At 34.5% G+C, this 12,735-nt stretch overlaps 1 protein-coding gene across 1 annotated transcript in view; it reads right to left on the bottom strand.

Annotated features, from left to right (window-relative positions):
* The window catches only part of TRAPPC11 (trafficking protein particle complex subunit 11), a 70,734-nt gene that overhangs the window by 33,269 nt on the left and 24,730 nt on the right, over positions 1–12,735 (bottom strand). The window contains exons 8-18 of the mRNA XM_044680350.1: positions 10,810–10,906; positions 10,111–10,244; positions 9,480–9,627; positions 7,007–7,100; positions 5,816–5,895; positions 5,625–5,703; positions 5,454–5,508; positions 4,846–4,991; positions 3,786–3,847; positions 2,777–2,909; positions 487–617 (exon numbers count right to left, since the gene is read on the bottom strand). Coding sequence (XP_044536285.1) covers positions 487–617; positions 2,777–2,909; positions 3,786–3,847; positions 4,846–4,991; positions 5,454–5,508; positions 5,625–5,703; positions 5,816–5,895; positions 7,007–7,100; positions 9,480–9,627; positions 10,111–10,244; positions 10,810–10,906 — 1,159 coding nt within the window. The remainder of the gene's footprint in view (positions 1–486; positions 618–2,776; positions 2,910–3,785; positions 3,848–4,845; positions 4,992–5,453; positions 5,509–5,624; positions 5,704–5,815; positions 5,896–7,006; positions 7,101–9,479; positions 9,628–10,110; positions 10,245–10,809; positions 10,907–12,735) is intronic.

Raw genomic sequence — 12,735 nt, forward strand, 5'->3', positions numbered from 1 at the left:
GGGCAACTGGGTGGTTCAATGGATTGGGAGTCAGGCCTAGAGATGAGAAGTCCTGGGTTCAAATTTGGCCTCAAGACACTTCCTAACTGTGTGACCCTGGGCAAAGTCACTTAAACCCCCATTGCCTAGCCCTTACTGCTCTTCTACCTTGGAACCAATACACAGTATTGATTTTAAGTCAGATGGTAAGGGTTTAAAAAAATAAAAAATACTTAGATTTCACAAGTGTGGCATAAAGGTAAAAACTAGGGTAGGAGTAGTGTTTTTCCTTATAGCAAGTCAATATTTTGCTGTAAAGGCAGTTAATTGGCTTGTAAACAATATACAAAATATGAATTCATTTTAAGGCTAATCACAAAGAAACTTCTGTTATTACAAACTCATCAAGAACTGAAATATGTTAAATTTTCTAGTTTAAAGTAATCCTTATTAAAATAGGGCACTTTTCCTTCCATCAAGTGACTAAATAAATTGAAAACGTGTTACCTGATTATTAAAGCTAACACAGAGCTTGGAAAATCTGATGGGATGTGGACAATCAGCTTTGAGGTAAATATCAAATTGAACAGGCACATCCACATGAAAGCTTGGGGCTAGAAATTTGGCTTTGCACTGTACTAGAAATAAAAGGAAAAAAGGAAGTCACACACTGCCAGACACTACTATTACATTCATTTTTTTCCTTCAAAACCTATTCTTCAGAAAGGGTGCATTTATATTAGACATTTTTATTGCACTTAAAATATTTTAGTCTCAACAAACACAATGATATAAAAGACATAAAAACAGAGCTTTCTGAAAATGAAGATACAAAGCTGCATTTCATTATAAATGAAGGAAATGTTTTATAGAAGTGGACAAAATAACCAAAATCATTTGGGAGAAAAAAGGTAGATTTCTAAGAAATATAATGAAAAGGGACAGCTAGGTGGCTCAGTGGATAGAGCCAGGCCTGAAAACAGGTCCTGGGTTCTAATCTGGACTCCAAGCAAGTAACTTAACCACCACTCTTTTGTCCTTACTGCTCTTCTTCTTTGGAACTTAGTATTGATTTTAATATAGAAGGCAAGGATTTTAAAATAAGAAAAGGATAGTCAAGAAAAATAAAGACATACTTAGAGGAGTTTAATGCTACCAGAGCTTAAGATTATGCTACACAAAGCAGTCATTATAAAAATTAGCTAGTACTAAATAAAAAAATAGAGAAGTAGATCAATGGAAAAGACTGGATAAATAAGTCCTAAAAACAAGCACATATTACTAGGCTAACATTTAATAAGTCAATTAAAAAATGCAAACCCCTGGAAAAACGAATCTCTATTTTACAAGAAGCAGATGATTTCTAATATCCCTTCTAATTCATATTCTACATGAAATTACAAAGGCATAAGTGACCTAAGCATAAAAAAAATTACTCTGTTAAAAAAAAGGAGAAAATGGAAAGCTATATCCTTCAAAATTATGGATGGAAGAATTCATAACCATACATGAAAAAGATAATAAAAGACACAAGAGATGATCCCAAATTAAAAAAAAAAATTAAAGCAGCTTTTTCACATACACACACATATACATACAAATCAATGCAATTATAATTCAAAGAAAGGTATGGCTTGGGGAAATTTTTTTCCATTAAATATAATTTTTATAGAAATGACATTCAAAATCTAAGAAGAACTGGCAGAAATTTCAAAGGTTAACTTCCCAATATACAAGTATTCAGAGGACAGAAATGTTTTCAGAAGGAACATAAGCTATCCATCACATTGTGAAAAAAATATTCATAATAACAAGTAACAAGAAAAATGTAAATTAAAATAGTATAGACATATAACTTCATTCTTATTGAGCTAGATAAGTTGCTAAAATATGAGAAAGCTCATTTTTTGAGAGACTGTAGGGAGGAAAGACAAGAAAATTCACTGCTGGTCATGTTTTGAATTGAAAATAATTTGGATTTATGTGAGAAAAGTTATTAAGTTGTTTCCCCTAGGACCCAAACACTGGCACTATATCCCAACGTTACTGACAACAAGAAAACATCCACATCGACAAAAATGTTCATGGCAGCATTATCTCTGGCATCAGAAAGCTCAAAACAAAATACTGAGGAATGGCTGAATCAGAACATATAAATGTAATTAAAAACCACTAGACCACAAAGGATAATAAATATGAAGAATTTTAAAAAACAGAAAAATTTGTATAAAGTGATATAGAATGAATAAAGTGAAGTCAAAATAATAAAATATATGAAAACTTCTAGATAATAAAACACAAAAATTTCTAAGTGTCACAAATATGACACATGTCATATGTTAGGGTCACGTTTATTAATAGTTGAACCTCAAAGGGGAAAAAAGCCCCCATATGTTAAACAATCCATGAAGTAGTCAGATTCTCAGGTTATCGCTTTTTAAAAAAAATAACTTTACCTTCTGTCTTAGTTCAATTCTAAGGCAGAAGAGTAGCATGGGCTAGGCAATTGGAGTTAAGGGGCTCGCTCAGGGTCACACAGCTATCAAGTGTTTGAGCTGCATCTGAGCCTGCGTGTTCCTGACTCTGAGCCTGGAACTACCTAGTTATTCCTTCAGATTACTTCTCTTAAGAGTGTCATAGGGAAAAAATTAGTCAGGAAATGGGGAAAACACAGAACAGCAGACTATGAAATTTATCCCTTTGAAAATTCTCCCTTTGCCTACACACATCATTTTTTTTTCTGAATCTAGTCATTTTACAGGGGCCATTTCCATGACTATAATCATTCATTACTTACCAAATGGCACAAAGTCCTGAACACCTATTGTAAAAATATTGCTGCCTGCCAGGGAAACACGGTCAGCCCAGAGCTTTTGAGCAGTTTTCACAGCTGATGTATCACAATCTGGTTCTGGATCAGGATTTTCATTCTGTACCAATATAAAGTTACTGAAATCATTCAATTTAAACCAAAGAAGGAAAATTGAAAAAAAAAAAGATAAAGATTTCTAATTGATCAGTCAAGCAATAAGTATTTATTAAGCATCAACTATGTGTCAGGCACTATGCAAGATGCTAGAATAACAAAGACAAAAAATAAAATCATCCTTGATCTCAAGAAGCTTTTACGTAATATTGTGCAAATTCATATGTGTGAAGGATAAATAAATAAAGGATAGCTGGGGAACAAGGGCACTAGCAATAAGATGAGATTTGGAAAAAATCTTGGACAGAAGGTGATGCTTGAGCAAAGTCTTAAAGGAAGCAAGAGATTCTATATAAGGAAGGAAAGCATTCCACATATGGGAAATACAGCATGTTCATGAGTGTAAGAGAAGGCCAGTTTGAATGGAGTGATCGAAAGAGTATAGAAAATAGACTGTGAAAGATATAAAAGCCAAGAGGAGATTCTACTTGATCTTAGAGGTAAAGGGGGAAAAAGGAATTTACGCAGTAGGAAAGTGACATGTGCAGAAAGTTTATGGACAATTACTTTGGCAGCTGCCTGGAGGATAGATTAAAGCGAGGAGAGATTAGAGAGAAAAATTAGGAAACCAGAGGTGATAAGAGCCTGCACTTAGAGTGCCTATCATTAGTAAGGAGGGGATAGTTGTGAGAGAAACTATGGAGGCAAGTAGGCACAGTAGAATTTGGCAACTGACTGGACATGTGAAGTAAAGGAAAGTGAGAAGTCAAGGATAACATTAAGATTGTAAACCTAGAAGACTGGAAAGATGGTACTATCAACAGAAACAGGGAAGTTTGGGAGAAACATAGATTTGGGGAAGAATAAAATGAAATCTTACCATTAAAACATTCATGAGGTTCTTTTCTATTCGAGATTTCTGGTCATCTTTTAGGGTAGAAGCTATTTTGAAAGAGGATAAAGAAAATAAAGGACCTGTAAGTAATTAGATTCTTTTTTTTTAAAAAAAGAAGTATGCATGGCACAACAGATAGAATGCTGGATTTAGAGGGAATGAAAGTAGGGTTCAAATCTCACCTTTGACATGAACTTGTTCTAAGCAAGTGACTTAATCTTGTTGAGTACTTTGCAACACTGAAAATTATCTATTAAGTTAAAAATGAATTCCCATACCCATCAAATCATAGATCCTTGACTGACATAAAGAAAAATGAAAAATCCCTTCAAAGACAAGGGTAAAGAATCATGCCAAAAATGAGGCTTTGAGATGACTCAGTACAATACTAAATCTGGACACTATATTTTACTCACAAGCATTTCAATTCTCATGGTAAATAATCACTTCATGCTATTTTTTAAAAAACCTTGACATTTTAATAAATAACATCTAATCTCTGGTTTGGAAATCCCTCAGAAATCCTGCTGTCTGCCCTACTGCTGCTCCTGGAGGAGCCACCCTGTGTACTTAACCTCCCTTCCAGAGACTACGCCCTACTTCCCAACTCTGGATGGAACCCAACTATGGGACTGTGTTGTACTCACCAGTAATTAAGGGCAAATTTGATCCATTATATCTTGAAGGTGAGGTCCTAGAACCCAGTTTATATGCCATCTAGTCATGGGGCAGGAAACCCAGGGGCATCTTGAGATTGATCTGTCCTGCCACCACAAACACACCACCCTACTCAGCACGTTGCACACTGGTTCTTACCACAGTCAAATCACTGCTCTCACTGCTACTGCAAAGAATGTGATCAGTGATTTCCCAAGTACTCCTACCTCTGCTGCTAAAACTCTCTGATATATTCTTTCTCTCTCAATTAAAAGGAGATCATGGTATATTTATACTCCTAGCACCAAGCAGTTGTTAATGCTTTTTTCATTCATTCATTCCTAGCTCTACTGTAGAATCACAATCACATTCTTCCTCAGTAATATACCTCTTCCAAGAAGTTCAAGGGAATAGGTAATGTAATCTTTTAATTGTGCCATGAGGTAGGAACATTTCAGGGCTGTGGTCAATATAGATGTGAGTAGGGTCCACCATCCTTCCCCCCGGTAATCACACATCACATAATCTAACAATCTAAAAAGAAAGAAAGAAAGAAAGATGAAATGGGACACCAATCAAAACATTAGAAGTGTGTATTTTTTCCAATTCATTACACTAGTTCTAGACTCAGGGATCAAAAATACATATAAAGACTTTTCATTAAAAAATTCAAATGCTCTCTTTTCAGTTTATACATAAACAGAAAAAAATCTAGTCAACTATCCAAGAAAGACTTTTCACATCTCAAAGCACTGTCAATGCCTGATTGCTGTACAAAACTTTAATTTCATTCCAACTACCAACAAAAGATGAAGCTAGTAGGTGGCCTTTAGAACACTACTCAAAATGAGTTTGAGAGGTATTAGGAGATAGTATCCACTTTCACATATGAACACATATGCAATGAATCCTTCTATTAAAAACTCTCACTGATTTTACAATGAGGTAATTAGTGCCAACATATGGCTACTGAAAAGTAGATATAATCCTACTTACTTCAAAGCTTTAGTATAGTCCTTGGCAAAGTAATATTCTTCTCCCATCTGAACCACTATCAATATAAAGAAATAAAACATCAGAAGCCAAAATAAAATGTACCAGGTTTAAATAAAATCCTTGTAATTTACTTTAAGTCATATACAACTGAAGGGGACAGTTGATACTTACTTAAATGACTCTTCATTCGTGGACACTTATACTTTTTAAATTGTGCAACAGCATTACTTAGAAGAGTTATTATTACTTCCTGTCAGAGAGAATCAAGTGGGGGGGATGGGGGGAGGAGAACGGACACTGTTAGATAACAGCTCAATGAGGATCTTGAGAAACATAAAGAATGTTTAGAAGAGAAACCTTACTGAGTGGCTGACATTCCTTTCCTTCAGCTGAAGGGCAAGAATTCCCGCCTTCTCTTTTTCAGGATCAGAAAGATCAAAACCTACACAAGATAAAACAAAACATTTTAACCATAACACACTTGAAGGAATTCTTCCCAAGTATGATATGAAAAACACCCTAAATCCTCCATAATGAACTTAATAAACCAACAAATTCTTTCTCTTAAGACTCTTAAGAAATAGCTGTTACTTTAAGAACTTTGATCTTTATTCTGAGAAGACTATTTTAGACTCAAAGGGCTTTCTTCCTTTGAAATACAGCTGAAAGATGAAATGAACTATTTTTTTTTGTTTTTATATAATTCATTTCTCTGCAAAGCTTCTGCAAGTAATAATTCCTTGACAAATAAGGTATCAATCACTACAAAGATGATAAACATCACCTTCACAATCAATTGGAAAGAATCCAGAAAAGTTGTTTCTTAGGTTACCTGTAGTTCAACCATATTTTAATGAGTTAAACATCATAAATTATGATGTTTCTGAATGATTTATTGTTGTCAAAGTGGATCTCCAAAGTAACAAATTTAAAATCTAGTCAAAACACTGCAGAAAGTAACAAAGATGTACTAAATTTTTATTGAATTATAAAAGTGTTTGAGTTATTCATTACAAATGGATTCTCAAGATGTATAAATCTCAAAATGATAGTCTTAACAATTGCAACAAAAACATAAATTCATAAAAAGTTGTTCATAAAAAACCCCTCTGAGACATTTTTCATAAAATATGTGCCCAGTGACAACTAATGAGAAAACTAAGGTATATTTTACTCTGTATTGTTATGAAAAGCTAGGTCACAAGTTAACAGAAAGCAAGCCTCTTTAGAAGTCAAACAAGCTTCTGAATAGGAACCATTTCCCACATGTATTTGTAGTATGCAGAAATGCACAGAGCCATGCTGGGTAGAAACCCAGGGAAGGAACCAGAAACTTTGCTGTTAGCCTCAGAGTCTCAGAAGATGTATTCTCTGTCTTTTGGTTGACTTTGCAAAGAATGAGGATAGAGAAGAACCAAAAACATGGGGAATGGATATGGCTATACAGTAAATTGGAAGCTTTTTGTAAAATAATATTAATCACATCGATAAAGAAAAAATACATCACACACACCCCCACCGACCACGAGATAAAAATAAAAAGGCTAACTTACTTAGAATTCCTTGTCGCCAGGCTCTCTGTCCATAAAAGTCAAGCACACCTGTTTGTATTTCTAAGGGATCAGGACTGGGATACATCACAGAAGACTGAAAATTCATTAAATAAGACTGTAAATTCATCAAATAAAGTCTTAAACAAGAGATGATGACTGTTTTTTGTTATAAATCACTTCTTCCACAATATATCCACTAAAAAGATATTTTGAAAAAAATTTCAGAAATACGAACACTAAATTTATATTCAAACATTTAAAAACAAACACTACACCAAGTTATTTATTTTCTATTTTGTTGTTTGGGAGTTTTCTTGGCAAAGATACTGAAGTGGTTTTGCCATTTCCTTCCCCCAGCTCATTTTACAGATGAAGAAACTGAAGCAGGTTAAAGTTATTTGCCCAGGGTCACACAACTAGTGAGTGTCTGAGGCTGGATTTCAATTCATGTTTTCCTGACTCAAGGACCAACCTTGATCCACTGTATCATCTATCTGCCCACATTTTCCATAGGGTCAGAATAATCATTTTTTTCAAAATTATACTCTAAGGATATATGATTGCATCAGGGTGGGTTCTTGCTGAATTGTTGCTAACTGCAACCCTCTGAGTCCCAAAGTTGTTGGGCTATGGTGGGGTGTAACAGCTAGGTGGTTCAGTGGATTGAGAGCCAGGGCTAAACAAGGAAGCCTCGGACACTTCCTATCTATGTGATTCTCGGCAAGTCATTTAATCCCCATTGCTGAGCCTTTACTGTTTTTCTGCCTTGGAACCAATATACAGCACTGATTCTAAAACGGAAGGTAATGGTTAAAGAAAATGTACTAGCAAGCAGACCACCTTCTATTCGTGACCCTTAGTTTGGTCCCCAGACAAATGACATGCGGTAGTCATATCCTTTGTCTTTCTGGACAAAGGCTTGCTAGAAATTGCTAGATAATGGAATGTGCTGACATAGCCTTCAAGAATCTAAGTTCAGATGCAGGCCACAGTGAGAGAGAAGAGGACTTTAAGTGAAGGTTTGTAGGAAATAAACATAATAAATCATTATGAATATGATATATGACCCATCTAATTTCTTTTACTTTCATTATTTTATTATTCCTTTGGAAATTTAGGCAAAGGTATATCAAAAATTTTACTTTTTTCATTGTAAAAAGTGCTTGTTATTTTGGCAAATAGGAATAGTCCTAGAGGTGAAATCAAAATGACTAAAACTTTGCTTTACATGAGGTAAGAGTATTTAATAAATGTTTCTTCTATCAAAGCTTGCTTCTAATTCTTCATTGTATAATAAATCCTAATTTCAATAATCTGGAAACTATGTTCAAACCTGATTTTAAGTTTTAACAATATGCCACATCTAAAGCCCTACAAATGCTTGTTGACTAACTGAAACCACATCTGAATAACATATTAAGGAATTTTTTTTACCTTTAATGCCAAAGCCAGATAGCTCAGATAGCTTTCTAAATTTTAAGCTACTTCAGATTCTAGAATACAAACTTGTTTTCTTCCAGACTGTTTCTGAATGAAGCCATAAACTTTCTGATGTATCCATGATTCCTTTTCATGACTGGCATAAAGAAAATATTTTCAAACATGACTAGGCACTAACTATTCCCTTCTTTTTAATCTGCTTATAAAAGGGAGTTCATTTTCCAAATGGTATCTTTAAAGATGAAGGCAAAATATGTCAAATTCAAGAAGCTATAGATTTGTGAAAGTCTTAAAACAAATTATTTTCTCATAACGAAAACTCAAGGGGGAGATAGGAGCCAAAAGGACATCCTATCTGAGTGTTTCTAAGAATGAACTTCTTTCAGTCTCTTCCTGATAGCCTAAATGCCATTTTTGTTCACTGTCATGGTCAGACAAAAAGTATTTTTAAGTTTTCATTGAAAGAATGATTACCTTCCTCCCTAAAGGGGGAGGTAAATTGTGATTTTAGCTTGAAAACAGTTTTGTCTAAAAAGAATGCTCAATTAGAATTCAAGCAGGTTTTCTATTAAAAAATAATATCAGACTTCTAACTCTGTTTAGTACAATAGTAGGGTACAGTTGTGATGAAGAGGAAAGAGCACTAGCTTTGGAGCCAGAAGCACTGTATGTAAAACCTGTCTCTGCCATTTACTAACTCTGTGACAGTGGAAAAGTCACTAAACATTCTCTGACTCTGTTTTGTCATTTGTAAAATGGGGATAACACTGGTCATATATACCTTATAGAATCATTAACAGTTCCAGAGAGGATAACTTACATAAGGTGTTTTGTAAAATACAGGCTAGATAAATATCAGCTAACATACTTAAGTTGAAAAAGATATATGTTACAAACTGACAGGCTAGAGGAAAAATATCACCACCATCTATCCATTGGTTCCAGTTATATAGTCAAGAAAGAATTAAGTGTCTTTGAATGCAAGAGTTATTCTTTTAAATCTTAGTTTATAATAAAGAATTCAGTGACTTACATCATGGCTACAAAGTGCTTTTGAAAGCTGTTTCCGTTCCTGAGAATAGTATGCTGCTTGCTGATAATAGAAACCAGGATTTTGAGTTTGAATAGCTGTCAAACCTAATTTAATAGCTTCATCAAATAAATCTCCAAAGGCTTGAAACCTTCAAAGAAATAGGATTAAAACAAAAATATTTATGCTCACTAATTATTCACCTAAGCAGCATAAGACTTTTGGCAAGTTATAATTAAATTATACTCTTAATTAACTTTACCATTTCTTATAATTTCTTACTAAATTCAAGTATTCATAAATAGTAGGTTTTGGATAACTGCATTTAAATTCCTTTCATAAAACTAGATCTCAACATGGTACATAGTTCTCATCACTAAAGGACCTCTATGCTTTTGACAAGTGCTTCCTTTTCCCAGAAGACAAAGGCAAGACCTTAAAAGTAACATTAACCACTGGGTTCCAGTAAGATATAGTGTTACCAAATATCAACTGCTAGGACAAATATGATTGTATGTTGACCAATTAAAAACCTATGTATTAACATCAAACTCTAAGAATAACCTAGGATTAAATTCAACTCAACGCAAGACGTCCTAAGGCACATGTATCATTTTTAACACTAAAAACATACTGTTTCGACATCCAAGCGGCATGTTCAAAAGCCAACTCTGCACTTCCAACTTTTTTCTTACACAAGTCTATGTGCTTTCGGAACTGAGCAATTGCATCCAAGGGTGTATTGTGCTGGAAACAAAGCCTGCAGATCTGTAAAATATAAAATCACCCGTCAAGGAGCGTGTCAAGAGTAAAGGAGTGTGTCAACAAATGGCACACACCTACTTTATATAAATCCAACTGTAAGAAAATCTAAATAATTAAATTGTTAGAACTGCCAGGAAGTTAATGATTCTAAATAAAACAACAATTTTGAATAAAAATGTCAAGTTCAGAATGACAATTTGTAATCCTAAAAATAAGACAATATATCACAAAGTAAAAAAAAATCTTTAAGAAAGCAAACAATTAAAAAAGTATCCCTTCTATTTCTGACATTGTGACATCAGCTCTCACTGAGGAATTGGACAAATGCAAAAAAAGGACATGTGAAAATGAGAGAACCAAAAAGTCATAATTAAAGTTCTTTGAATAAGAGTGTCAAACAAAGATAAAATTGTGGAATGATAATAAAATGCCACATTCTCAGAAGAAACTGATTCTTACCTAAGGATTTTTAAAAGTTTAACTATAGAATAGTTACCATCCTGTAATAGTCTTACTTTTTAAATGAAAGGAAAAAAAATCCCCTTGATGGTTAAAATAGAATTGTTACCTTGTAGTTTATAAATCCTGCCATTGTCTTAATTTCCAGCATATTAGTTTCATGGGCTCTCAATTCGTGCACAAGATTGTAGGCAGTCTTGTAATTCCTAATAAGAACATTTTTGAGTTAACTTTAAAAAACACATGATAGAGAACAACAATAACTTTTAGAAATAAACATAATAAGGAAAATATAAACAATGATGATTTTTGCTGAGTGTTTCTCTGGCCCCAAAACGTATTTAATATATAATGTTAATCTCTGATTTCCTCAAATATGGTCTTCTTGTTTTAATTATTTTAATAATGGGGGGGGGATCTGCTTTTTATACCTCTGACTAGAGAACATGGCAATAATTACCCCTTTTTACTCTACATCCATTACCAATAATTTCATGAAAAAGAAATTTTTTTCATCTGGACTTTTGATTTCAATGGTATAAGGAATTCCCTGGGTGTGGAAACTCCTTTAATGGAAGCAAATAAAAAATTTACAGTCTTAGAGTAACCTTTGCCACTGAGAGACTTGCCCATGCATGCAGAGGTGGGATTTGAACCAAGGTCCCCTAAACTTCAAGGTTCTGACTCCACCTCTCAACAAGTTAAGAAAATAGGGGCAGCTAGGTAGATAGAGCACCAGGCCTGGTGTCAGGAGAACCTGAGTTCAAATCCATTCCCAGACACTTCCTAGCTTGACCCTGGACAAGACACTCAGTTCCAATTGCATAGTCCTTGCCACTTTTCTGTCTTAGAATAGAGACTAAGACTTAAGGTAGGGGCTCATAAAATTTTTTTTTAAGTTAGAGAATAAAAAGATAATTAACGGGCAGCTGGGTAGCTCAGTGGATTGAGAGCCAGGCCTAGAGATGGGAGATCCTAGGTTCAAATCTGGCCTCAGACACTTCCCAGCTGTGTGACCCTGAGCAAGTCACTTCACCCCCATTGCCTCCCCTTACCACTCTTCCACCTATAAGTCAATACACAGAAGTTAAGTGTTTAAAATTAAAAAATTTTTAAAAAAAAAGATAATTAATGATGAACCAGAAGAGTTAAGTAAGTTTTATGGACAATGTGAATAGGCCCAATTGCAGCTGGGAATTATGGAGAAAACTGCACAGAAAGGGTTTGGAATGTTGAGGAGAGGATTGGTTGACAACGAAGGTAGTTGGAAGGGGGAGGGGAGAGACTTGAGAGAGTGACAAAACTGAAAAATTGTTTCCTGGATCTCAGGACTGGAGGGAGCTCTCTCTGCCTCTCAGAATAGAAACTACCTCTATTCCTGGGATTTTCCCAACTGTTTTCTCTATCTGGATTCCTGTGGATCGTGCCATTGAACAAAATGATTTAAGGGGGGGACTGCTTGAACTGTAAACAAGCCCTGAAGATCAGAATCTCCTTTCCTCTTGCTGTCTACTGCTAAAGACTTCGAACTTAAGAAAGCTATTAAGAAAGCTAAGAAAGCATTGAATAGGAAGAAGGAAAACCTCCATAAGCCTGTGAACCCTGAGCTCAGCTCAAGTCTGAGATAGACTTGAAACTATTCTGTACTTTGGGTTTAGGGCAATCCTTACTTCCTTCTATCCTGATCCCTTTCCTTTAGGACTTGTTATTAAACCAAATTTAGTTAAATAAATGCAGTCAGATAATCTTTGTAAGGAGGGAAGGGATGGATTTTCTACACAAAATGTAATGGGGAAATCTTGCCTCTAAATACAGTTCTATTCCCTATTAGAAAGTCAGAAAAATCAGAATGAGAGGGACCAGCCACTCCCAAAATTATTGATCTTCATTTATTATGGATTTTAACAGAAATATAAGGATGAAAATACTTCACTTTTCCAAAAGTTTTTTTTTGCATAGATCTATGGCAAACACCAAATGAGAATGATAACATTTTAAAGTCTGAAATTTGGCTCAAGAAGTGGGATCTTTTTTT

Source organism: Gracilinanus agilis, chromosome 6 (assembly GCF_016433145.1).
Source record: "Gracilinanus agilis isolate LMUSP501 chromosome 6, AgileGrace, whole genome shotgun sequence".
NCBI lineage: Eukaryota > Metazoa > Chordata > Mammalia > Didelphimorphia > Didelphidae > Gracilinanus > Gracilinanus agilis.